This window comes from Zonotrichia albicollis, chromosome 1, assembly GCF_047830755.1.
Source record: "Zonotrichia albicollis isolate bZonAlb1 chromosome 1, bZonAlb1.hap1, whole genome shotgun sequence".
Taxonomy (NCBI): Eukaryota; Metazoa; Chordata; class Aves; order Passeriformes; family Passerellidae; genus Zonotrichia; species Zonotrichia albicollis.
In genome coordinates this window covers 8,683,483-8,711,353 of record NC_133819.1, presented here as the reverse complement: position 1 = coordinate 8,711,353, position 27,871 = coordinate 8,683,483, and the positions used below count along the sequence as shown (strand labels likewise).

General features: G+C 38.0%; 1 protein-coding gene across 2 annotated transcripts in view; it reads left to right on the top strand.

Moving 5' to 3' along the window:
* LMBR1 (limb development membrane protein 1) overlaps positions 1 to 25,925 on the top strand; it is a 66,999-nt gene extending 41,074 nt beyond the window's left edge. Inside the window, exons 6-17 of one of the 2 annotated variants that reach the window (XM_026796512.2) lie at positions 842 to 968; positions 1,182 to 1,250; positions 2,386 to 2,450; positions 3,562 to 3,634; positions 9,153 to 9,218; positions 10,008 to 10,084; positions 10,315 to 10,392; positions 10,868 to 10,941; positions 11,172 to 11,262; positions 12,717 to 12,783; positions 16,960 to 17,121; positions 19,086 to 25,925. In XM_026796512.2, the coding sequence (XP_026652313.1) occupies positions 842 to 968; positions 1,182 to 1,250; positions 2,386 to 2,450; positions 3,562 to 3,634; positions 9,153 to 9,218; positions 10,008 to 10,084; positions 10,315 to 10,392; positions 10,868 to 10,941; positions 11,172 to 11,262; positions 12,717 to 12,783; positions 16,960 to 17,121; positions 19,086 to 19,168 (1,032 nt within the window). In that variant the 3' untranslated portion in view covers positions 19,169 to 25,925. Of the gene's footprint in view, positions 1 to 841; positions 969 to 1,181; positions 1,251 to 2,385; positions 2,451 to 3,561; positions 3,635 to 9,137; positions 9,219 to 10,007; positions 10,085 to 10,314; positions 10,393 to 10,867; positions 10,942 to 11,171; positions 11,263 to 12,716; positions 12,784 to 16,959; positions 17,122 to 19,085 lie in introns of both variants that reach the window. The other variant, XM_005480414.4, reaches the window with a different exon arrangement.
* Positions 25,926 to 27,871: the final 1,946 nt, after the last annotated feature.

The following is a 27,871-nucleotide window of genomic DNA, read 5'->3' as shown; positions in this document are numbered from 1 at the left end:
CTTGAAGAAAGCACCCCAATCACTGTTGCTCAAAATTAGTTAAATTAGTGATATCATTAAAATGTAAATCTGATTTTTTGGTGTTATTTTTTGGTTATTTGGTATATTATATATACGCACGCCTATATACGCACGCCTATGTATATATATGTGTGTATATATATATATATATACACACACACACACACACACATATATATGTATCTGCGAGTGTAGCATCAGCTGTCGGAGCGTTGTTCCCTTTTTCGGAGGTGAGCCCTGCGTGTGCCCGGCGGGGCCGTGCGGGAGCGGCAGTTCCTCCGCCGAGCGCTGGAGGGCTCTGCAGACTGACGGCTGCCCAGCGATTTCAGGGGAATCGCTGCATTGTACCTGCGTGGGGTTTAATGCTTGCCGGGCCATTTGGCTATTTGCCATAATTGGTTTTCCATTCCCTTGATTGGAATCATAGATAAAAATTTGCTAATCCACTTTCTTTGCTGAAAGTATTAGAAAAGTAATCCATCTTTTAAAAATGCTCGAACAAAATCATATGGTATAAAGAGTACTTTATGGAATAATGAGATTAATGAGAACTGTAAGGCATATGCAATTTAAAACGTTTTTCTTTGGGTTTAAGGGGAAAAATGCAGTCTGGGCACTATAAAGCCATAAGTACTTCCTTTTTTATGCACTACCTTTTAAATGTGCATTACATGTTTTGCTTTTGTCTGTGATAAAATGTGAGTATGTATTTAGGAAGAAGGATCTGCTATTTACTTGTAATTTTAAGAAGGTTTGAAAATACCTGATTCAAACTTCTTGGCTGTGTTTTTTTCCTCCCTCTCCCCTCTTCTGCCCATAGGGCATCAGAGCAAGGATTTTGGAAACCCTTGTAATGCTCATTCTTCTTGCACTGCTTATCCTTGGAATCGTATGGGTGGCTTCAGCACTCATAGACAATGATGCTGCCAGTATGGAGTCTTTATATGGTATGGAGTGCAAAAGAATCTTCACTCTGTTTTATTGTAAATACAGAAATGCAGGATTACAGTTAAATGTATTTCTATTATATGCTATGTGAGTATTGCCCAGGTTGTGAAGGAGGTGTCTTAATTCAGTCAGCACCATTTTGATGTTAAATTCTGTGACATAAGTAGCCTCTTGGTAATTAGCTAACACTGTGCTCAATGTTTTCTTTACAGACCTCTGGGAATTCTACCTCCCATATTTATATTCCTGTATATCACTGATGGGATGCTTGTTACTTCTGTGTAAGTATTTTCCTCATTATTCCAAAAGATGGATGGTGTTATGGTGGGGGATTTTTTGTGTATTGTGTTCAATTTTTTTATGGTTAAAAAACCAGTTTTGATTGTGAAAGTTAAGTGGGATTTTCTTTTTATTGATTAAATTTAAATTTAGGTGTGAATTTGTTAGGTTTGAGTTCTGTAGTTTAAATAAATGGTACCTTAGATTTTCAATTTTTGAGAAACTTTCCAACTCACCCAATTTTGACTAAGAACTTGTTAAAGCAGGTAGTTGAAAAATAGGGACTCTATTCTGCAAAGAAAAGCACAATTTTTAAATGAAATGTCTGCAGGAGGCTGGTAGTATGGTGAGAAAATTATTTTGGAACATTTTGTCCTATATTCAGTAAACTACCATTCTTCCTTTTGTAATTGAAAATGTTGCTGTAGAGGCAGGAGTTGGAAGACTGCAGCCAGCTTTCATAATCACACAGCTGGGCTCTGGCCAGTCTGCAGGGCAGTTACACAATTGCATCTGAAACAAATGCAGTAAAAACCCAACTTTACACTGACTGCTCCTAGCCAGAGTTCAGTCATCCATGTTCAGGGGAATAAGAAACATGATGGAAGGCTCCAAATCCCACTTATCATCTCAGCCCCTTCCTTGAATAATTTCTAGAAAATTGCTGAGAGGAACAGAACATCTCCCTTTCTAGATTACTGTGGTTTCATCCCTTCTCCAAGCTTGACAGGTTCAAAGCTTACATGGGGCTGTCACTGTGGAGAAAGGCTGGGGAATGATAATTTATGATATCCTTTAAACAGATCTATGAAAGAGACCTCAGTGAGTCTCCTTAGGTTCTCTGTATGTGCAGGTTCTCAAATCCACTTTGGAGGAGGGTGGGAGGATTATACAATGGGATTCTCAACATCTTGTGCAGGCTGTTCCAGAGTGGCATTCACAGAGGTGCTGAACACTTTAATGGGAAGTTGGTTTACAAAACTTCAAATCCTTCCTGCAGTTTGCTTCAGCAGAGCTGAAACTCAGCCTCTTTTCTGGGGCTGTTGTAAACCAGTTCAGTGTAATTATTGTGAATAAATGCCAGGTTTTGGAGATGTGTAATCTAAGCAAATCCCAAATGCTCTTCTTCCCTTGCAGTGTGCACGCCAGTGGGGCTCTCGAGGATGTTTACAGTAATGGGTCAGTTGCTGGTGAAACCAACAGTAAGTGCTCCCCAGTTCTGTCCTCCTGTGCTCCCCAGTTCTGTCCTCCTGTGCTACACAATTCTGTCCTCCTGTGCTACCTGTGAGAAGGTGGAATGGTATTTGGGTACTTTCATCTAGAATGCTTACACTTCTACAGAACTCTTCGGTTCATCACTTTCTAGAACCACTATTTATGTACTCATCTCACATTTTTCATATAGCACAAAAGCCTGTTTTTTCCCCAAAGCTTTTCTTATAATAATACAGACTTCTCTGATTTTTCAATTTATGTCAATGCTACTAATATTTATTAGCAGTATTTCCTGCTGTGTTTTACCAGTGCCTGAAAAATGTGGGCATATTCTGAGTTCAGTAGCAAAGAACACAAGAGCAAACAAAGTCTGGATAACAAGAAGGGTACCTGGGGTATACACAGATAGGTGAAATGTGGGTAGTTGTCATCTTTAGGAGCTTGTTACACAGAGATGCTCTTTGGTTCATGGTCTGAATGCTGTGAGGGAAGGGAGAAGTTTGTACCACATACAAATGCTCTAGTGACTTCAGTGTCACATGTCCTAGTTTGTAGTTACTAAAATTTGGGTGCTCTTAGATCTTGCTTTCCTTTTCATTAATCGGTTCAACCCTGTAAATACAAAGAAAATACCTACTGTTTTTATCTCTAGTCTCAAAGCACCTGGTAGCAGAGATAGACTGACTTCATTTATTTGGTTTTAGCTTATAGCAATTTATATTTTCATGACATACTGGCTTATGTGAAAAGTTGCTTTTTAATACAATTTTTCAAAATCTTTAGTAATTTTTGTTTAAATTCTATGTGAAGTTTGATATGGTTTGAATGTAGGTCAGACATACTGTTCTGTCTCTTTAGATTGAGACTGAACATAAAAGCCTTAACTCAAAATCAAAACTTTAACTTTGCTTACAGTAAAGATACAGTTGTGTAACAGAATGGAATAATCTGTGAAGTTCTCATTTGTGTCACTATTGTAAAGTTGTAGACTGTGTATTTAAAGTACAGGTTACAGGAGCAAAGTCAATCTGATTGTGAGTGCAGTCAGGAAAGCAAGTGTCTCTGATACTCAGTTCATGTTTCTGTTTGCAAATACAGATCCTGGAAGACCTAGATGAGCAGATGTATATCATCACTTTAGAGGAAGAAGCAATTCAGAGGAAGCTTAATGGTATGTATGCTATACCTGTAATGGTACTGCTTCAGATACAGTATTAGAGTGGTTCTGGTCAGGAGTCTCTGTTGGTCAGCCTCTTCTCTCAAAACAGAAAATTTCAACATCTTAGCCTGTAGCAATTGTTACAGGTGTACATTTCCTCACCAGGTTTTCCAAGATTGGTTCTTGTCTATGTGTGGTTTGCTTTGGTTTTGTTTTTGAGTTGTTCATCAGCTCTCTAATGTGGGAATCTTCTGAGCCTGAGAGAGCAATTGAGTCATTGTCCAGACCCACCACCCTTTCTGCAAAATAGCTTGGATTGGTAAATGACTCTATTTCAGCCTTGTTTGAAGGACAATGAGCTTACATTAGCAAGAGGCTTGACTTCCTGTTATACGAGTTTTTGTTTCTAATTTGGAGGATTTTTTGTGTTTTGGTTGATTGTTATTTAAAATCACAGGTAGTAATCCGTTAAAAATCAGAGCACTCCATTATATTCCAGGAGTTATGTGGTGAATTTAATAAATAAAAACATTCTATTAATAAGTAATGAAAATTAATAATTGCAAGAAGGTTTTTAGACTTACTGTATTTAGTCTTAAAATTTTGCATTTCTTGATAAGGTTTTTGTTACGAAGTGTTTAAAAACATGAAGTATGAAGCAAAGTATGAAGTTTTGACTTAGAATAGAAAGGAGTGTTTCAACAGGTAGGCACCACTTATGGAAAATTTATTGGTTCTATAAACCTGGAAATCGTGTTGTACAAATCTTCTGACTTGCTTTTAACTGTATGGATAAGCCATCCATCCATAATTTATGCAATTACTGCAGTTTTAAAAACAAAGGAATTTTCATGTAAAGACAGCACAACAATGTATGGGTCATGATGACTTATTGTAGCCTTAATTTTTAAAATTTCCTGTTTTTTCTCTCCTGCTTTTCAGTCTTCTGTCATATATCTTAAGCTTTCCTTCTCTTAGGTCTCATTAAGTCTCCTTTCAAAGTTGCTTGGTCAGGGGAAGTACCTTTGATAGCAGAGATCATGGTGGTCATCTCTATTCCAGGGATTAAAATTTGTGGAGGAGTAGTGGTTTCCTTGTGCTGAAATCAGTCATAACTTCAGTTTAAAAGTAACATTCACCTTTTCAGGTGTTTATAAGTGACACACTATGTGTGCATTTACACACAGACACACAAAAAGGTGCAGGCAGTGAGTGTCTTTGAAGCTGTGATGGGGTGATGATAATCATTCTGTGTGTTTGATGTTAGCTGGGAACTGTAAAATATTTGTTACTGAATATTTTATGTTGTCATGGTGATTCTACTTGTGTACAACACAGAGCAGTGACCCAGTAGTTATTCAGGAATCTGTTGGAAGCAGTGTTCAGATGGGGAATGTGATTATTTAGGTGATGCTTGGCTGCTCTTTTTCTTGCAGAAATCTCTCAAGAGTTGCTTATATTGCAGTTTGATATCACTTGTGGAGTGGACCTGGGCTCTTTGTAGGTGCCTACTAGCTGGGTTTGGATTTAGGATTTGTGCTGGGAGCACCCCTGAACATCAAGCTAGGCTCTTTGTAGGTGCCTACTAACTGGGTATGGATTTAGGATGTGTGCCAAGAGACTGGATTTGCTTTCAGCACGTGCCTTGGTATTCAGAGAGAAGTGGAGCTGAGCCCACCCATATTCCATGGAGCACTCACCAGCCTGCTCTTGAGCAGTGAAAGACATGGGGTTTAATGTCCTGAGACAGGAGAGGAACTGGATTTCCTCTCTTTCAGTGCTGAGGGAATGACATTGACACCCCCAAAAGGAATGCTTGAAAACCCCTAGGTTGGTGTACAGAGAAAATGAATGGAGTTAAGATAAAAAGTAAATGAAAATCTAAATTTGCATATAGCATGTAGTTGGGGCAGGATGTTATATGTGCAGGAAGATACTTTGCAGGATTTTTGTAGTAGTTACTTTAGCAAATTTAAGCACAGTTCTCATTATGGTGAGCATGGAAATCTTCATCTTCTCTTCTAGAAGCCTTTCTGATACATACAAATTATGTCAGTAGCATTGACATCATTATAGCCAGAACTATGAAGGGTCATGTTTACCATGTTTATTGCATTTTAAAATATAAATAAATGGGGGTGGTGCTAATTACATCAGTAAAAGGTGTCTGTGATGCTAGAGGTCATAATCTGTGTTTTAGCACACAGATTGTCACTGTTGCTGCATCACACTGGATATATTCAGCTACACACTTCCTCTGCCATAGCTGTTACAACTCTCCCACCATGTTGGTGGTGGAATCCATGGTGCTTAAGTAACCCTGCTGGGCAGGTTTCCAGTGAAGTGCTCTGAAATTAAATACTTTATTTATATGTATAACTAAAGAGTTGAATTTTGATTAAAATGAAGAGGACCAGAGCAGAGGCTTAAGTGATACCTGATGATTGTAAAGCTTTTCATATTTGAAAATAAATCTATCTGTGAAACTGTAGATCTTCTTTGTGGGAACTAATTTTCTTCCTCCTCAGGTGTCTGCAGTGTCTAACTGAAAATCAGAGGAGGAGGGAGGGGAAAGTTTGATTGTGTTATCTACCCCAGTATTTTTATCTATTGAAGAGATACTGGGCTTTGGGAAAATGTTTGTTTCCAGTGTATTATATTTCAGTACCCACATCACTCCTACAGTCGAAAAATAAAGCTGGGACTTTTTTATATTAAAAGAAAAAAGTTGCCTTCAGCTATTAGTTTTCCTGAATCCAAAGAGACGGGTGGGGTAGGATCAAAAATACTTACTTGATCAAAGTTATTGGCTCTGAAGGTATCCTTACCTATGTAAGAAAGATGAAAGGTGTTGTTTTTATTGCACACTAGTAACAGTGTAATTTTGAACTAATTGGTGGTGAACTGCCAATCACCTTGGGGGAATGCAAATAGATACTCTTACAATTTCCTTTGAGGTACTGAAATCTTATGTCGGGGCTGGAAGAAAAACAGAATAATACCGTTAAATTGACCTTAAATGAGCTGCTTTGTGGCTTTCTTGGAGAATCCCTTCTAACTTTTCATTGCTAGTCCAAACAAGTCTCGTCTACCAATTTGATTTATTGGCTAGACAGCGCTGACATTGAACTTTGTGCGTGTTTGAAATAAAGCTAATGTTAGAGAGCTTTTAAGAATTTAGCTGCATCCTTTCCAAATACTCTTTTGACTGATCTGAAACCTTGCCTCTCTCATAAAATATCCTTTTGTATAGCAACCTGTTGTTTGCAACTGTTTTTAAGGAGGAACTACAACAGCACTTAGATATGATTCAGAATTTCTACTGACCTGTGGCTTAGGGACCTTCTGTGATGATGCTGATTTGTTGGATAGACTCCCATGAAATCAGTGTTTTCAACTCTGGATTTTTATGTTGACGGGAGAAAAAAACATAGATATATATTGAACTGAGCTTTTCCTCAGAGACTCATAAATCAGTTACAGAAAAGAAGAAAACATCAGATGCTGACTTGACTTTTCCTTCTTGTGCAGCCACTTCCATGAAAATTCTTTTCCCACTGAGCTCTATTGCTGTTCTTTTTCCCACCTAACAGTAATTAGTCATTCCATAAAACAGATGTTTTAGACTTTTCTGGGGGAAATGCATCATTACAAAAGCTTATTTTTATAGTGATAATTAACTTGGGTTTTTTAAAGACTTTTTCTGAAAACCTGTGTATTATGATTAATTTTTAAAAAACCAAAGAAATGGAACTGACATTTGCATTTCAGGCACTTCAATTGATAAGATGTTGTAATGGAACAGTGTCTGTAGGTCTTACTGAATAGTCCTGAGATTAGAGATATTTATGTATTTGAAGCTCTGTAAATATTATCCCATGCTCATTATGTCACTGATATCCAAGATAAATGTTTAGAGAAAGCACAGAAGTTACTTGTTATATGCAAAAATGTGTGTGAAAGAAACATTCAGTAATTTCAGTGAAACATTTAAAATTTTAAACCGTTGGATGTTTCATTGGTGATTTAACTGCATTGAACAAAATCAGTATTTCATAGTCTGCAATAAGAAGAGTCACCTTTTTTCTTGTATTGAGGTTGCTGGATGGATGAGGAGACAACAGAAAATAAGGAAATAATGAGACTGGACTACAAAGTAGTGTTGCTGTGCCAGCAGCCTAAGTGCTGTTTAGATTTTGTAGGAAAGTGATCAAGATATCAGATAAAAGCCTGGACAAGAATATTAATCTGCTATAAATTTATTAGAGACTGTTTAAAAAAAGTCCATGGAGCATGGTGCTCTTGCAGGTTAGCCCATGGCCAGAGGTGGGGCTGAGGGTAGGGAATGGCCAGCAGGTGAAAGGTGTGAATGTAAATCAGCAAAACAACAACAGAGAAGACTTTGAACCAAAGACCTTGAACTGTCACTGCCATGGTGTGTTATTGCAGAGTGAAATTGGCCTGGAATAGACAGGGAAAATATGAGCCCTTAACTTATTTTCAGGTGAGATTGCCCCACTTTCATCCCTTTTGCTTCTGAACAAAGGTGAGTGGAGAGTTTCTAATTTATCCCAGGCAGAATATTTCCAGGTTGTGATTGCAGAGTGAAAGCTAAAGCAGAAATAATGGAATGGGAAGTGAAACAGCAGATTTCTAGTCAGCATTGCAGAGCTGTGTCAGTGCCTGAACACTGTGCAGGGTTTGTAGAGGAACTGGCATCAATGAAGGAAACCCCATTGTGCTTGCACTGAAAAAGAGGAGTGGTTGGAAGAGAATGGAAGAGAAAAATGATGAAGAGAGAAAATGGGCTGAGTTTCCTCAAGGCTGCATAAGGATAGGAAGAAAAGTTGATGAGCAACTTTTAGGCAGAAAATTAGTAGGAGAAAAGGGATTACTATTATGGTTGCCAGGGCTAAGCTGATGTACATGAGAAGGTATGAGGAGTTGCACAACAATGACACATGTATGTTGTGAACTGGAAAGCATGGAGGGACAGAGCAGGCACTGGTATGAGCAGAAGATCCATCAGCAAGCAGGTTAACAGTGTGGAAACTTACTGAGGAATGTGGAGCTTCCTGAGGAAAGGAAGGGAAGGAGGGATGGGCAGAAGCTGATTCTGGAGCTCTGGCTATTTTAAAGGCAAAGGTCCACTTTTGCTAAATAATAATGCTCCTGAAGGGCATCTGGGCATTCTTTACATCTTGATACCAGAATCCTGTAGGGATTTAAGAATGAGGCATTTGAGACATCCTGTCTGCCACACTATGGCTGATCATTGGACTTGTGTGAAAGTTCAGCATCAGCAAACACTGGGATCACAGGAGATGATGCTGAAACCTCTGTGCTGAACTCTTCTGGGTTGACTCTGCTGTTTTTGAAAAGTATTTGAAGAGTCTCAAAGAAACACCTGCAGTTTCAAGTCACAAGTGCCTAATGTGATATTTCCTAAGTCCAAATTGTCACTGTGTGCCTTGCAGTCACATCCAAAAGAAAATCATGTCTTTTATTTTAAAAGGTGTCTCTTCCACAGTGGAATACCAGACAGTAGAGTTGGAACGTGAGCTTGAAAAAGTGAGAAGCAAGAAAACAAATCTAGGTAATGAACTTTCTAGTGTTTCATGTAGATTGTAGTTTACTAAATGACATTAAGGTGCTGTGTTTAGTTTGGAGCCGTTGCTTGATTGATTCCAGTTTGTTCTTAAGTAAATTTGTGCATTTGCAAATATGTTAGATGAAATCATTACACCCCTCCAACAAAAAAAAAAAATTAAGTAAGGAGTCTGATTTGGATCTTATTTTAACATTATTTTAGAGAAATTATAACACCTCTTTGCATGTAGCTTTTCATGTATAATATGCTTACAAATATTTGTGCTAATTGATGACATTACTTTCCTTTTTGTGTTTGAATTATTTCTGTAAAATTCAAACAGTCTTTTCTTGCACATGCTAATGATGTCCAGTGAAGTTAATTCTGTCTCTCCTGCCTTACAAGAGGAAAATACTATTTAAATATCTGAAATTCTGACCTTTAGGTCATGCTAAAATATACATGTAAACTGTGTATTTGTAAATTCATCAGATTTTAAACTTTTTGGAACTGCTGTATGCTAGGGGAAGAAAAAGATTAAGGGGAAACATGCCTCTAAGAAAAATCTGCTTGTCTGTCTCCCCAGCCTTTCTCTAGAGAAGTTTCATATTTTTGCCATTGCTTTGTAGAGCTGTACAGGTGGATGTTCTTATGAACTGGTTGATCTTTGTTCCAGATCAGGATACTGTTGTTTCTTATATTTATAGTGAGCTTATGGGTAGCTGAATGATTCTTCCTTGTTTTATTCTGAGGTGATCTATGGTATTAGGCTTATGTTTTTTCTTTTGTGAGCAGAACGGAGGAAAAAGGCTTCTGCTTGGGAGAGGAATTTAGTTTATCCAGCTGTCATGATATTGCTCCTGACTGAGACAGTAAGAATTTTCTTTTTTTTTTTCCCCAGCTAAAAGTATAGAGTTCTTTGGTTATTTGAGAAAATAGTTTTAAATTTTTTGAGTGAAGATTGTTTAAGCAGCAATCTTGATATTCTTTTCTTGACTATTTAACAAAAACTTGATGATATGGAGTCTGGTGAGGATGAATGTGAAGACTTTAAAAATGTGAAATACTTTTCAATAACAAGACTGTTTCCTCTTTTTTATAGTCCTTTTCAGTTCTTTTAGTCGCTCTCAACATTCTTTACCTGTTGGTTGATGAGACTGCAATGCCAAAGGGATCAGGGGTAAAGTAATCTTCTCTTACAATTTTTATTATTTTAGTAAAACTTTGGATGCCTTGCAGAAGTGCAAGTAAGAGATTTTGCTTTAATAACATGGAAACCAATGAGCCTTGACCTTGACTTTGCTTCTAGGTTTCATTTCTGTGCCCACACAAACATTTATTACATGTCATCTTACTAAAATAGTGCAGAAGCTTTATGTAGATCCAGTGATGCACTACAGCAGATCAGTAATCTGGAGTTTGTAGTTCTGTCTTTGCAATGCATTTCACTGCAGTTTGAAAGCTGCTGGTGCCATTGCATGGGGGGGGGGGGGGATTTGGAATGTGGGACATCAGAACCCCCCTGAAACACTGAATTGAGAGAAGGCTGTATCGCCTTTTGTAAGATGTTACATGTTGTGTTCTGGGTAGAAATTAACTTTATGAACTCTTGCTTGTATCTTATTTAATTATGCAAAGTATCTTTTTCCTTGTAGGGACCTGGAATAGGAAATGCCTCCTTATCCACCTTTGGCTTCGTGGGAGCAGCACTTGAAATCATTTTGATTTTGTATCCTTTCTGAAAGAATTCAGTCTGTTAACAAGTATTCTGTCTAATTTTCTGGGACACTGATAATACACTAAGACACTAGCCTGGAAAGAAGAAAGATAGGTCAGTCCTTCTCAAACACTTGTTTTTGTTTCTTTTTTCTTTAGTTCTTAAGACTTTTAGGAGACTGCTGAGAACTTGAGTGCAACTTGCATTCCTTGGGGGTTCCTTTTTTTCCTTGATTCTCACAGCTATCTTATGGTATCTTCTGTCGTCGGCTTCTACAGTCTTCGTTTTTTTGAGAATTTCACTCCCAGGAAGGATGACACAACTATGACAAAGGTGAGGTACAATCTGGGATGGGCATGGCCCCCTCCTGTCTTTCTTGCCACCCAAGACAAACTGACTCTCTTAGTAATTGCCCTGAATGGCTCATTTGGTGATCAGTATTTGTTTGTAAGCTTTGTAAACACAAACTGGAAGATTGTCAAAATGCTGAATGAGTGGGAAAAAGGATGTGCTCTGTTTAGTTTGGATGGCATCCATTCACTTGTAAAAAGCCAGGAATGGCAGAGCTTGTTAACTGGCTATAGAAAAGCAAGTGAAAGAACTTCCTTCAAAGGGAACTTATTGCTAATGAGTAACTTTGATTGTGTTAACTGTACTTCAGGGACCTTGTTTGAGATCTGAACAACGTGGTTGCTAGAAGTAATACAGACAAAGTAATTCAAATTTGAATAATGAAACTGAGACTGAGGACAGCTATTCAGCAACATTTTGCAATCTGAAGCTAATTTGACTTTCTACAATTTCGCACTGGCTTTAGCATAACCAATGCTGTTACCTAATTGGGAGGAACATGCCTAGGTTTCTGGGAAAATATTCCCCCAGTTGACATGGGGAAGTGATCAGTAACCAAGAAACAGATGTTGAATTTAATTATTTTTTCAATATGTTTCATTGTTTCTATGTTTTTTTTTTTTAATTTAAGTAATGGAATAAGATACTTTTACTACAGATTGTTGGAAGTGAGAGAGTGGGTATATACACAGAATGATTAGAGTAATAAGTAGAAGAGAGTTGGATTGTTCTTAATATTTCCTATTGATTGTTTACAGTACACCAGGAATAGTGTGGAGATAAATAGTGAATGTATAAATGTCTACCTACTTTCAAGTTTACTTTTTTTTCCTTTTGGCTTCTGATAGAACTAGACCTGAAGAAAATGATCCCTTGTGAAAGAAAGTTTCAATTACTCTTTTTAAAGGCTTTACAAGAACAAGAAGAAATCTAACAGCTGTGAATTTTTTCGTATTATTTAAAGTAGACAACAGGCATTGAATTGAAAGGAAGCTCTTTGTTGTAATTTTTTAAATAGTGCTAATCCTGCAAGCAGTTACATCCAAGGCTTAAGCTGATGTATCAGTCATCCATTCTAAGCCCATGGAATTGTTCTTTTATAAAACATTCACAGGAAGTAAGTAAACAGTTGATGCTTTGCAACATGGTTGTTTTGAATAATTTTGGGTTTGAGCATACATAACACTTTGATTAAAAGCACATGAATACATATTTGATTTTTTTTTCTTGGAATCATTTTTGTCTTGTGTAACACCATGTGGCGAGGAGTGACAGAAGTCAGCAAGACTAACAATATGTTACAGTAAATTGCTTTAGGTTCAATTTGAAGAATGTGCCTTTTAAGAATTATTCTTTTTCATCTTGACTGCTGTTTTTCTTTGTGTTCCCTTCAGCAATCTCGTTTATCATTTAAATGCTGTGTCATTTTCAAACAGATAATTGGAAACTGTGTCTCAATCTTGGTGCTGAGCTCTGCTTTGCCGGTGATGTCAAGGACACTGGGTAAGTGAAATGGAAGTAACATCATAATAAGGGATGTTTAATTAAAAAAAAAATACAAGAAAAAAGAAGAGCCTGTAGCTGTATTTTCCACAGTATGTAATTTGCCATCACTTTCAGATGGGGCTTGTATCTGTGGCTTCATTTCTACATGAACTGCTGAACATACATCTATGCACGTGAACTGCAGGACATACTTTCTAAAAAGAAAATGATGCTAAGCATTTTTTAGGGAATGGATTATTTTAAGAAGGTCAGATTTGAAACTTCTTAAAACAGGAGATTGTCAGATGAAAAGATAGGAAAACTGATTGTCCAGAGCAGTCTGAAATAGTTTCATGTTCGCTGTGAAATTAGTGCTTAGTTCCTGTCAAAAATGCATTTGGGATTTGGTGTCTGAAATTTGAGGTAACACTGAGTGCAAATGGCTTTTTAAAAAGAGTTAATGACGACTCTTCATCTATTAAGTTTTTTAATCAGCAGTGATACCAGGCTACTTTAATTTCCCCTACAATAACATGCTTGTATTTTTTCTTAACTTCTTTTTTCAAGTTTAACAATTTGGAGTCTACCATAGCAAAACTGAACAACTCCTGATTTTATTGCTAAGGATTGGCAGTAGCATTTGAAGTAGTTAATCTGTTATAACCAGTTGGAAAAATGTGTTGTATCTTCACTTTAATTAGGTAATCTTCAGCTTGAATTCTTGAAGCTAAATTGCAAGGCTATTACATGTTTTAAGTAGTGCAGAATCCTTGTAACTAATGTGAATTTCATTGGGAACATTAAATAGAACAAAACAAAATTCTTCACCTCAGGCTGTACAAGTCTTAAGTACAAGCTTAGAAGTTTGAGCTCAGGCCCACAGACCAGCGGTGTGTGCTCTGTAGTTCTCTAGCTGCTCTTCCTTTCAGGGAAAATACTCTTGAATCAAGAGTAGTTCATGGTTTTCCAGTATTATACTGGATATTCTCATGCTATGTATGAGGGGATATTTTAATAAATTATAAATAATTTTTATAGCAAATAAAAAACCTACTGCAGTGCATTTTGGAGAGTTGAATCTTAAAATAAGCATTCCAGAACTTCAAAAAATCTGTTGTAAAACTTCACAAAAATGCAAAAGGGTAATTCAAGTACTTAAAGCAGTGCAATTTTAAAATATGACCAGTATAATAAAGGTCTAAGAAGTGAAATGATTTTAGCATATGGAGCCATGGAAAAATCACTGTTTTAGAATAGAATTGTAACATAAGTTTGTGTCCACTAAATTACTGCATTCAAGACTTGTTTAAAAGAAAATAAAATTAATTGTTAATGATCCATGAGATTACCAGTTGATAATAACCAGATTCTGTGGGAGTAAGTGTACACGCTGGGTCCATTGTTGTCTCATAGGAAACAGATTAATGGTAAAACTCACTTAAAAACCAGACTAACAAGTGAAATTCCTGAATAGTTTGCCATAGAGATAAATAAAAGAAGAAAAAAGATGGAACAATTAACACACAGCTAACAAATGCACAGTCACAGCTGTCCAAACAGGATTAATAGAGTGTATTAGAGTACAGTGAGTCATGTGGTGCTTTTGCAGAAATATCAATGTGTGTTGCACTACATGCCACCTCCCTGTGGCACTGAATAGATGAAAAGAAATAAATATGTTAAGCAGATTCATAGTCTTTTCACTTTATTAAAAAAGCGAGATTCTAGGCTATAGAGAAAAGACTAGACTTTATCCTTATGGGAAAGGTGAAAAAGCAAAAGTTATCTAATACATGCACTGACCTTTTTCAACTTGTAAAAATGGAAATAGTTTCTTCTTACATGTTTCATAGCATTCTAATTAGATATGTAGGTGGTGGATATGTCTAATCTGTCATTCTTCTAGAACTCCAGGAAAGTTTTAAACTAAAATAAGTTAACTCATATTTTCCCAGAAGTTTTCAGCCTTTTAGTAGCCCTTCAGAAATGTTTCCCACCAGCACCGTATTGCTAATCACAGAGAAACAAATTAGGAACAAGGCTCTTAAAGTCAAGAATACAAAAAAGAAAGAATTCCAGAGAAAATTGATCTTTCTGGTGTATGGAAGTTTTCCTAGAATTCTACACTTGAGTATTATGTACAAGTAAATGGGGATTCTAAATTTATTTGTGTGTGCTGTCTAAAACCTACCATTTGTTTTTTGCTTAATAGTTTATTTGGTAAAATTTCACCAGCTTTTGTTTGTATATGTTTGTGCCCCTAGATATACAAGTTTTTGTTCAATTACTGAAGAGTTATTAAAAGTTTTGGGTTTTTTTTCTTTGTGGGCTGAGTGGGTACTGCTTTCTCTAAGAAAGACATTAAAACCTTTTTAACCTTTTTCTCCCTTGAGTTTACAGACTGTTACTGTGTCACTTTTCTGATGAGCATTGACTTTTCCTGTTTGTAAGAAGAAATTGAATGTAATTTATGGACAATAATTTTCCCACCTACTCTAAAAGAAGTGTCAGAGTTCATTTCTGTTTGTCCTGGTAACACTTTCCATGGCTCACTGTCCTTCTGGACCTCTGTCAGTCCAGGAATGTTTTTCCTTTCCCAGAGAACTCCAGTGCCCTGCCTGTTTTGTTCCTTTTCCTTTAAAGTTTTGGGAGCCTGTACATTAAAACCTGACTTTCTTAATTTTCATGTGGCTTCACAATCTGGCTAAAACACTGCTGCTTTGGAAGTGCTAAGGGCTCTCTTTGCCTTCAAGTGGGAAAGCAGCTCTGTGTTATTGTCCTTCATCTCTTTACCAGTTACTTCAGTTGTTTTTTTCTTTCTGTGCTAAGACCTTCTGTGCTTTTTTAGTATTTCTCCCTGCCTCTTTTGCTGTTTTGATCAGTGATTGTTTTTGTTTCATCCTTTGAAACTTCTTTTCATTTCAGTATTTTTTCATTAGGTACCAAAATCAATTCCCATGTTTTAATTTAAATGACTGATGCTGAGTATAAGAAGTGTCTATTTTTTAACATTGTGATAACTGACTTGCTGGTCTTGGGTATGTAGATACAGTGAGATTCCTAAGTGTCAGGTTTACCCTTGGAAGAAGTGCAGCTGACCCTTAATTCTGTCTCTTCGTTTATTATCACTTTTGAAGTCAGTTTTTAAAAGCCCAAAAACACTTTCAAAATAAGATGATAGAAAATCAGGAGCTTCCAGGAGTTTCAGAGCCAAGGCTACTTTGTGACTTCCTCATTTGCTGCTGCCATTTTAGTTCTGGGACAGAGTCAGCTTCCTGCTTTTGCACTGGTGTGAGGGCACACTTCCCTGTGACATCATCTGTGCCAAAGGTTTTTTGGGAACAGCTTTTGAATCCTAGACAATGATCATGTAGCTGTCATCTCAGTGTTCTGCCATGTGTTCAGTGCAGTATTCCATGACACCTGACAAAGGAACAACCTGTGGTTCTTCCTCTTCTGCCTTCTGCCATGGGCCCTGCTCCTTGTGGATGTTTCCATGTTTCAGAAAAATGTTGATCTCTTAATTAGTGATTGACAGACCTTTGATAGCACAAGGCCCAAGTGTCAGGGTTGGAGGTGCCCTGTGAAGGAGACCTGTCAGCATCACCTTTCAGCCTCTTTTCCTTCTATGCAAATGTTCCGTGGCTGTAGTGGTGGGCGGATCCAGGAGAAAAACTGCACTTGGAAAGATGTTTTTAAACTTTGGTTTCAAAAGCAGTGCTCTGGAAGAACACTTTAGAGCTTAGTGTTTACCATAAGATGTGGCTCTCACAGAAAGGCTGTTTGCTACCTGTATTTTTTTTTAAAAAAGCTCAAGGTGCATTTCATTATTTTCTGGAATCATTGAAGATTTTATAGAAACTGAGGTTTCAAGCAATTTTCGTACTAAAGCTGATTTTTTCCTAGTTACATTTACTGATATTATAAAAAGAGTTCTTACCTAGAATAGACAATTCATTTCAACTCCCATTATTCAAGCATTTCACTATGAAATTTAAAAAACATTTTGATAAAGGTGTCTTACAGTTTTATAGTGACCAACAAACATTGCCTTGTGTGTTTAACCATGTATCTTCTGGTGTGCTATCTGTAAGAATTTTGCATCCAAATGTAAATGTAATAGAAGGAAATTTTTGTGTTTCCTAAAAAAATGTTATGATTATTTTGATCTAAATCTTGTATGCAATTTAACAGGAATCACCAGATTTGATCTCCTTGGAGACTTTGGAAGGTTCAACTGGCTGGGGAACTTCTACATTGTGTTATCTTACAACTTGCTCTTTGCTATCATGACAACGTTGTGTCTGGTCAGAAAGTTCACGTCTGCTGTGCGAGAGGAGCTCCTGAAGGCATTAGGTAACACAGCCCTGAAAATTCGCTCTGTGCTTCACCATCCCTTTCTCCACCACTGACACCATGATGTGCTCCTGCTAAAGTTCTGTCTCAGCTCACAGAATCCTTTTTTTTTTGGGTGGAAATTTCTCTAACTTAAAGTGTGAGGATGAATAATGTGTTGTTTTATGAGGAGTCCAGAGCTGAGGTACAGTGTTGATTTCAATGATATTCCTGTGGCACTTATTGGCCTCCAGTTGGATTTCAGTCTTTGGAGAACACAGAAGCATTCTCATTGCTAGGAGCAATTATTCCACATTAAACTTCAGCTTGTCTATGGGTTGTCTTTCTTTTTTGTCTAAATCAACGTAGTAGTTCCCTGTAAATAGTTAGCAGAGATCTCAGCTTTGTTGTCATACTATTTTTTTGATCTCTATTCAGAAAATCATTGTACAGAATGTACAGAACCTTAGTAATTGGATGAGTAGAACCTGTACTTGATATAATCAAAAATTTGATCAAATTTTGCATTGATGTTTCTTGACCATAGATGAAAGGATTGAAGCACATTTGATACTAAGAGGATACATTTTTTATTGTATTATTATTGCCTCTTCTTATCTTTACTAATTAACAAATCTCTTCTCTCTTTAGATTCCTAGAGTAGTATTTGCTTAAATTGAGAGGATTAATGGTGAAATTTAGTGTTTCTTTGTAGCTGAGGATCTGGTTAGCATCATCTAGAAGTTACTGATGTTAGTTTTCACTCCTTTGAGTTGTGGTGCTGAAACAAAATCCAGCCACTTCCCAGAATCCTCGTGGAAGATTAATTTAAAATTGTTGTAAAATAATTAGAAATAAAGCGTTTAATAAAAAATTACAGATGTTGAAGGCCGATTAGGAAACATAAAAATGCAGGCATAGTAGGGTAATGATCACTGGATTTGCCACAAATAGGGAGTCACAAACCCTGAAATGTGCAGGTTCCTGGCACACACTGGATTTGTTTTCAGTGCTGTACATCACAAACGGTGTCTGTTAAAAACTGTCCCATGGAATTCAAAGAATGAGAACCAAAACTGGCTTATGACCAAAAAATTCACATATTAGGACTACAAATAAGGCAATATTAAGGAGATTTTTGTTTTTTAGTAATGCAGTCAGTTTTGGAATTCCAGTTCTAACAATGCAAGAAGTTAAACTTTGTACATCGTGGCACTTCAGTGTAGTCTACATAAATAAGAAACTCTTCCCAGGTCTGATCCTTAACTTTAGAGACTTGATAGGAGACTTCAGAAACTGTACCAAGCAAGGAAGGACTGACATCATGCATCTTTTGAATAAAATATGGCTAAATTTGCCATCTTTCCTCCTGTCCCTCCCCCTCAAAAAGGGTGATTTAACTGCTTGCCTGGGGCAGGATGTGAGACTTGAATTAGCACTCACAATAGAGAATTGTGCAATAAGAACAAATGGCTGGAAACAGAGATAAATCAGTAATAGTGTGGTATAAAAATGTAATTTGACATATAAATAGTTTAGAGACATGATCTGGTCATCACAAATGACATTAAGATCAGCAGTGGATGATTTATAAAAAGATGTTCTAGTTTAAAATAATGAATTAATAATTAATTATCAAAGTAATACAATTAATAATTTTAGGTAATTATTTAGATATTTTTAGGCAACAGGGTAAATTGCCAGTCTTTTCTTGGTTCTTAATATCTGAGTCTGTGATTTAAGCAATGGAAAGTTAGGGTTCTCTGTCTGCCATGCTTGTCCACTGCAATGGATTTTCTCACTTAACACTGAGGGAATTTCCCAGAAGCAATTCTTACAGGAGGTAGAACATCAGTTCTGGTCTTCAGCAAATGTGAAGTCTGCAATCACAAAATAGGATTTGGGTTCTCTGTGTTCTTTTGAATGCCTGTGTGCATGAAACAAGGGGGAGTCTAAGTTTTTCCTTATTCTGTAATGTTTTGCAGGATTAGATAAACTTCACCTATCAAACAATCCAAGAGACTCGGAGACAAAGCCTTCTGCAAATGGCCATCAGAAAACACTGTGATAACAATCACCTGCAATCAGCAGAGCTGAAAACATCAACCTCATGGCATTCCTGTCATCTCATCAGCATTTTTATATTGCTTTTAGTTGTTAGTTTGGGTTGAGCCTTGTCTCATTTTGATGTTGTGTGCTTCGGAGGAAGTTAGGTGTATCGAATTCTTCTCTTTCCAGTGAACTTTTGGTCTGCTTGTTTATTTCCCAGGAAGTTAATGCAGGAGGTGCCTTGAAGACTGGAAGCTGAAGAGAAAAATGCATTCCTTTTTATTTGTTGACAGTTTCACATCTTTATTTTTAGACTTGCTACCATTTGAATGCACAGTACCTCCTGTGTTATACAAACACAGCTATAAAGAATAACTTTGGGACTTGATTAAAATAAAAAAAAGAAAAAGAAGAAAACATACACTTGAAGGCCAATATGACCCTCACTGGAAATGTAAAGTAGCTGGAGTAGGTACCCATGACAGGAGATGAACAGCTCTACTGAGAGTGAGTTAAAAAGGAAGGAGAGATCCCAGTGCTGGGTGCAGTAGGCTGTGTCATGGTGCCTTCTCAGCAGGCCAGTGTGTTTTCAGCTCTCTGTCCTTAGCTCCAGATGCCAGCTTGCTTTACTGGTGGTCAAACAATGTCTTACAGAAGTCCAAGATGAAGATTAACTTCAGTGTTCAATCTGAGCCTAGTATGCTTTGTAAAAAGCTGTGTAGATCCTCTGTCTCAGCTCTCAGTTCTGTGAGCTGTTGTGCCCTGGAGGTCCCTTCCCCTACCCAAGACCCTTGTGAAATTTTTGATGAGCTACTGTGTGTAAGCAGTACCTGGAATCAATGCAAGGAGCACAGGCCTAGGAGGCTGCAGTTGCAGTTTTCTACAATCTTTAATTTGAAGTAAATTTCTCTGAGTTTATACTTCAGTTACCAGGATTTCTTTTCAGTGGCATAACCCAGTTATCTGTCGCTAGCCTGTTTTTTAATGTACACATGTTCATGTATATAGACCTATATGTGTAGATATCATAAATTAAGTTCTAAGGTTGTAGAGATGACAGTAGGTGGTTTGGTAAGTAAAACGTGTGTGCAGTCTTGGTAGTTTGAATTGCTGAAGTGTTGAACTGCTCAGAGGCCTTAGATTCAAGATGGCATCAGTGGGTGATAATGTCCTTTCTTGTAGCATTTCCTTGCAGCCTTAGGAATCCTTTAAGCAGTTTATAGTAAAGAAAAATACCAAGTAAGTATTCAAAAATCTGGTTGCACTTTTGTCCTGCTCAGCCACAAGTAATCTCCAAACAGACTGGAATGGGGACACCTCAGTGAGTGCCCCTTCACGTGGGGAGCCAGAAAATTTTCCTGTTCAGTTCCTATTTCTGTGAAACAAGTCCGCCTGTCTGTAGTTTGAGGTCTTATATTAATTGGTGACAACTTGGTTTCCAGTGTGGTTCCAAACTAAGGTAAACCTTGTGTCAGAAACTCTTTGGCTTTTCTCTTGAGATGACTGCTCTGGGCTGTACACCTTATTGCTGTGTGTGTGAATGTCTGCTTGGTTTTTTTTCCCCTGAAGTGCTTCAAAAGTCATGCTCCAGTACACATGAGGATTTATCATTTTTCAGCTGCCTTTTCTGACTTGAACTGGGGCATGATGTAAATATTTCTGTAGTAAATATGATGCTAGAGGATTACTTTTTTTGTGTGTGTGTGATCAGTATTAATTTAAGGTTTATTGAACTGACTGTTGATGTGTTGTATCAAGTCTTGGAAGAAAAAGTAAAATTATTTGATTTCACTAAGATTTACAAGCATCTTTTCTCTTGTTTAGTGCTGACACTTTAGTGAGAAATCTTTATCTGAGTCAAAGTTCTGCAACCAATAACAGAGAGCTATAATTCAAAGTTGTTCTAAAATGAGTTTATATTTAAAATATTGGGAGATATATTATTAGGGGCATCAGCCAGGTATTCTCAGAGCTTATAGCCTTATGTATTGGCATCATAGTTAAAACCCAGTGAAATATGTCCCCTTTTCCATGCAAGTCATTGTATGACCAAATTTGTCCTCATGTCTTAATGGGGTGGTGAACTGTGGTGTGTGAGGCCAGTTAGCTTTTAGGTAACAGATGTTTGTGTTACAATGCTAGGACAGTTAATACACTCCGAAGAAATTAATATTAGGAATAAACCTAGGAGTATGAACCAGCATAGGTCTTGCTTGTTGTGCCTTTGGAGAGATGTTTGTCATGGCATCAGTGACCCAAGAACACAGAAAAAGGTGGATTATAATGTGTATGTGGCTTCTGCAAGTGAGTTGGGCAATTACTTCAACTGAGCAGAGGCAGTTCCTGCTGAGAAGCACCCAAGCTTCAGGCAAGACTTTAAAATTCTTTTTCAAAACAAATGTTAGGGCCTTGACTGTGCCCACCCCTTCTGCTGGATTCTGCAGGCAGATGTGTGGGCTAAGGCTACCTTAGGGAAAACTTGACACTGGATTCTGTGGGATGGTTGAGCTGCTGTGTGGTTTCCAAGATGGATGAGAAATTCAGAATTACTCTGGCAGTGTTGTGTTTTAAAATCAACTGCTGATATTGTGACATTAAAATATGCCTTTGGCCTTGAAGATGACGTGCTTGTGCAAAGCTTTGTCACTGCATGCAAGGTACAGGTCACTGTATACTTCTCACAGAATCATATGGCCACTTAAATACAAGCAACTGGTAATTCATTAATGGATATTGACAATACATTCCTCTATTTGACTCATGTAGAGTCAGGTGGTCTATACCTTCAAGGTATATACAGCTGATCTTAGTAACATTAACATCTGCCTCACTTCTTAGGAGGCAAAAAGCACATCAATGCTTCCATCTTCAACTAGATACCACACAAGACCAAAAAATAGGTGTAAACTGAGTGTTTTAAGTTAGCTGCTTTTTGGCTTTTTTTCTGTGTTGGTAGCACAATATTAAATGCAATTGCAGAACTGTAATATTTGTGGGATTTCTAAGCATGAAGCACACATGCTTACCACTTTAAGCTAAAAAATAGTAGTGTTGGTTACTGTACAAGTAACAGTTTTGCATTCATAAGGAGCTTTGTTTACTGTCTGTAATGTGCTTTTTATCTTTGGCCCTGTTCCTCTGATCCCTTTGACCCTGTTGGCTGTTTTAGTGTCATAGAAATTAAAAGATTTGACAAGTGGTTTCCCTTGTCTGGTTCCCAAGTACCACCTGGAACACCAGTGGAGGGAGGGCTGGGCTGCCCACACAGGCAGGGAGGAGCTCCTGCAGCAGGGACATGGGGAGAGATCCTGTGGACACGACCTCCCCGGTGTCACCAGGAGTGTCACATCCTCCTCCCCGATGTCACTAGGAGTGTCACATCTCCCCTGTGTCACCAGGAGTGTCACATCCTCCTCCCCGGTGTCACCAGGAGTGTCACATCTCCCCTGTGTCACCAGGAGTGATGGGTACCAAGGCCCTGCAGCCCCTGTCCCTCCCACCATGTCTCTGCCACTCACCCCTGAGGCTGTGCAGCAGCTGATGCTGCTTGAGGTGCCCACATGTGCCCAGTGCTGTGTACTGAAGACATGATGGGCCTTTTCTCAAAGAATTTACAGTCTAAATTAGAAAGGAGTAAGGTAGAAACAGAAAGCAGTAGGCCTCTTCCTGCATGTGGCTTTCCTTGAGTTCTTGTAGCATGCTCTAGGTTATTTCCCATGTCTTCTCCCTCTCCCAGAAGTGGGGTGGTGGTGTATGTACAGCAACTGAGCCTTACTCTTAGTGGACTGGCATCTAAAATTTTGAAGTAACAAATACAGGAAAACAGCTGAATCCTGTTTAATGTATTCTCTGATCTTGAAAATAGCATTTTTTTTTAAACCAAGGTGAAATAATCTAAGCAGAGACAGGACATTAAGGCCACATAAATAACCTCTTCAAAAAGAAATATGCTTAGTTTTGTTTTAAAAGTTGTTGATGTGAACTGTGAAGCTTTAATTGCTGTAATGAAATAAGATTCCCTACCTCCTAGTATTAGGATTTTTGTTGTTCTTTTAGCGCTCAGTTGGGACAATATTGCCTACACTGACTTCCCTCTCCAACCCATGAACACTGAATTTGCTGTTGGTAAGCTGGCAGGTTATTTCAGTCATATTGTCAGATTTGAACTTTACAAAAATGCTACTTTTGAATTTATCCCATTCAGCAAGAGCAAACTAAGGCCGCAGCCACCAGCCACACAGTGATACAATATCTACCCCTTTTCTACCTTGCCTCCTTGAGATAGACAAAACAAGAAACAGCAGAAGAATCCACATAGATTTGATTCATGCCCTGTAAAAAACCATACCAGAAGGCAACTTTAATGGAAGGCTTTTGAAATATCTCACAATTGAAGCACCTAGAACTCTTCAGAGATAAAAAAACGTGTATCATTAGTATACAAATGTCAATTGTATGTTCTCTAAATAAGCCAGTAATTCACTGACACTGATAAAAAATTCATCACTTCTTAAAATCTCTTTTGTGATTCACAGTGAAACAGTATCTTGGACTTTAATAGAAGCCTGTGGACTTGTGAAGGTATCTCTGGCTTGGCAACAGAAACCTTAGGATGCTTGCTAGTTTTGTGTTAACTACCATATTTTATCAGTAACTTTTTAGCTTCATTTAATGCTCATGATTTTTGAAAATATACATAGCATTAAATGTTTTAACAAATACAGAAGGTGACTCCAAACAGTCGAAGAGATAGTGTGAGAAATATCCTGTAAATGCTGATATTCTTGACACACTGAATTCCAAGCTATTTAGAAACTATCTGTATGACGGCCTTACATCAAATAGAAATTAGGAAATCCTAATTCTTCAAGGCTTTTAGGTATCTGAATGTTGATATGTACCTACTTGAGCACTTTGGAATGCTGCTTCTGGATGGTTGTTGATCACTAACCCCAAGCACTGCTGTTGCTTTTCTCCCTACCCCCATAACATTGTTTTATAGTCAGCATCACTGGATGAAGCTCCTTTCCTGGTAAGGGCTTTATTTTGCATTCCTCCTCTATTCCCTGCTTCCATAGATACCAGCTATTGAAGTATTGGGGCACCTGCTTTGATTTTCATGTATTTCTTTTCCCACATAGATATTCCCTAGTTAGAACATTTTTTCCACTACAAAAATGTTCACATTTATGAATTTTTTTAACCACTAGATTCCATTTAAGCAATCTTGTCACTAGAGGGTCCTCTAACAAATTTCCAAGAGCTCAAATCAGTTTGGATCATGAGTTGAGAGGGTTTAGTCATGGCATATATTTGTGCTTTGAGCTTGCAGTGGTGTGAGGGTACAGCCCCACTTGTCAGTGAGGGGAAGGAGCTGGTGTGGCCACGGGGAGCCCTGGGGTGGTGTCACTGCAGGGTGGCTCCTGCTGTGCTCCTGCTCTGCTCTGGGGTGTGCAGCGACACCTCCATCAGTGGGAGTTGGGCACACCTTGTGTCAGCTCTCAGCAGGGTCAGCCTGTGAGAGGTGCTGAGCTCAGGCTCTTCACCTTTCTCTGGATTTTTGTATTTCGTGTGTATGAGCATGTTTTGGGCCTTCTCTCCCCATGTGAATTGGTCATTCAGAGAAGTGGAATGATGGTGATACCTGTGCAGTGGATTCAGTGGGTGTGTTTAAATGTTTAAGAAGAAAATTGGCTGGTGCATGATTTCCTGTTTCCCTCTGACCGTGAGTTTTTTCCAGTCTGGACTAAAATTCTTAAGAGTCACAAAATTTCTCCTAGTACTTTCTCCTCCTTGGCTTTATATAACAAAAAATTTCAGTCACTTTTACTTTCTTAAAGGTAGCTTTCAAAGTATTTTTGCCTTATTTGGTGTGATGTCTGTTGCTTTAAGGAGAAGTGGATAGAAAAAGAAGATACATTTAGGTATATGATTTGAAATATTGATGTGTGTGTATGAAACACATGTACACAAAATATTTCCTTTCCTGTGGGGTTTGGGCCCAACCCCACATTACCTAAATAGAGATCATGTGTTGCTCTTGTCTCCACTAATTTTTGTATTTAAAATTCCCAGTGAGGACGCTGAGGATGTTCTCAGGCTGCTGCTGGCACCCTCATCCCTGTCACATGGAATTGGCTTCATGTGTGCTTAGGTGGCATGACCTTAAAACCACAATTCTGAGCTGGCCTTTCCTTGGCTGTTGATGCTTCTGGCTGGGCTGTGATGATGGCAGCAGGTACCTTCACTGTGCACATTCAGGGTTTCACTGCAGTGTTCCTGGTTAATATCACAGTTTACAAAAACAAAAAGATGAATTACGCACAATCTCTGAACTGTGTGAGGCGGGGAGGTGCTGAATGGAGCTGGTGGTCCCCTCTTGGTCTGATTTGTGCTTCAGGTTTTGTAAACTCCACAGTCTTGAGCAGCTGACTTTCACTTGGATGTATCTGACCAGGGTATTACACAGCTGAAAAATTGTGCTTTGAGTGTTACTTTAATCCCAACAGTTTGGTGTAGATACCTTCTCCCCATCAAACCCTTCCTAGTTCATTTTAGGTCATCCAGAATTATGGTTTATAATGTTCTCTGTTGTGGGTATTTTGTTGTGTTACCAAAAAAAAAATCTGCTGCCTTAGCTAGGCTGATATTTTTGTTTTGTTTTGTGGAAAGCAGTGGTAATATGTTTTTTTTCCTTTTGTTTGAAATGTTACACTGAATGTTTTGTAGGAAAATTTTTTTTTACTGTGTTTTCAATAAAGGTAAAGTGTGATTTACATCAGAGTTTTGTCCCTTTTTTATTATGAGCAATGAAAAAATAATCTCTGTTGTGTTCTTCTCTCTTCTTCTTTCTCCCAGTTTAACCTGCTTTTGAAATTCTCAAATGGTTGCATTTCTAAAATAGCTGAGGTAGGGAATGTGATGGAGATTCCTCTACATTCAGAGGCATCATAGCCCTGTGTTTAAGACAGGTGTGCAATTAATTGGAACTCTCTGCTTTAGGCCAGTGGGGATTGTTTATAGCAAAGTATGCTCGTTATGTAATTTGTAAGTAATTTGCAATTCCTTAATAGTTTGACTGAAGGGCAATTTTTACATGTTAAACTGCTGACCACCATGCTTCCTAAACTGTCTGTAACTTAAATAGCTTCAGACTTTAAATTCCATTTCACTGGAGAGTTTAGGCTGTTTTTAAAGTTCAAGGATCACGTGGCTGGAAGGGACCTGGAGGTGTTTGATCCATCCAGCTGCAGAGGATCAAACATTGCTGCATTATTGCTGGTATTTAACCAGCCTGTGATGAGAGTGCTGGGCTGTCTCTAGGCAGTATATTCCACTGTTTAATTGTCCAAGATTTCATAAATGTCAAATGTGAAGGGCCCTGGCCAGGCTTTAAGCTTTAATTTTGTTCTCAAACATCCATAGTAAAACAAGTCTTTCTGCTTGCACCTGCTTTTTCCACACCTGAAAGGTTACATTTCCCTTTATTTTCCACACCTGAAAGGTTACATTTCCCTTAATTTTCTATATAAGAAGTGACCCCAATTCCCTTAACAGTTTTATGGAGGCCTCTTATCATCCTTTTTGCTGTCTGTGGGGATGCTTATGTATTTTTGGAAATGCAGAGCTCAAAGGGAGACAGAAACCTCCAAGCTTGAGCTCTGGCACTACATCATATCTTCAGTACTTTTTTCTTTGCATTTTTTGGGCTTGGTTGGTTTGGTTTTTTTTGACAGACAGTGGAAGAAGAAGCATCTCAGGTGTCCTCAGTATACATTTTTATGCCTTTTTACTGCCTTGAGTGTGTTTCTGCATATTGTGTATAGTCCTGGGCACTCTCATCTTTATATCTGAAGATGCTCCCACAGGGGCTCAACAAAATAAATATCTAAAAGGGTTGCTTTTCTTGAATTTAATCATCTTGAGTGCAATCCCAGCTCACTGTAGCCACTTCCTCCTAATGTAGCCCTGTGTCTGAAAGCTCTGCAGGGTTTCACACAAGTCTTAGTCTTGTCTGTGTGGCTGCCGATAAATGTGTGCAGCAGTTTTAAGGGACGTTTTGGCATCTGTATCATGACCAGGCAATGTGAGCCTTTCTCTCCATGCATTTCCTGTGACAGAAAACCTGCTAGGAAAAGAAGGAGCCATTTTTTCAGGGAGTGTGGGTTGGGAAGTGGGAGGTGAGGTGGCAGAAGGATTGAGCTCAAGGTCAGACAGCCTCATGGCACCTGAACACTTTCCTATTGTTTCATTTAACTTCTTTTTCTTTTGGTAGCTTTTCTCTACTAGCACATCTGTTCCCTTCCAGCTGTGAAAGTGACCCTCCATAGCATATATCAGAATATTTAAAATTAACTTTTCTAGACCCAAAGAAATCGAGAGCCCATATCTCACAAAAATCCTTCAGAAATGATGTAAAGAACTCACTAAGATTTTATATAAACTTTGGGTTTCCTAAATTTTCTGCTAACACGATCTCATATTCTTTTTATTCTATGGGCTGATTCATTGCTGAGAACTGTTCTGTGTTCCCAAATGACCCCTAACAGAACAGGATATTGAAAGGATGTATCCATTTGTCAGTAGAAATAGGATTAATTTCCTTGTTAGTAAATGCTGATTTAGCAATTGTCATGGTTTGACCGGGAAGAAGTTGAGAATTCTGGGAAGCTGTGGTCAAACCAATGAAGGTTTTGAGTTTCATACTGACACCTGGTGTAGC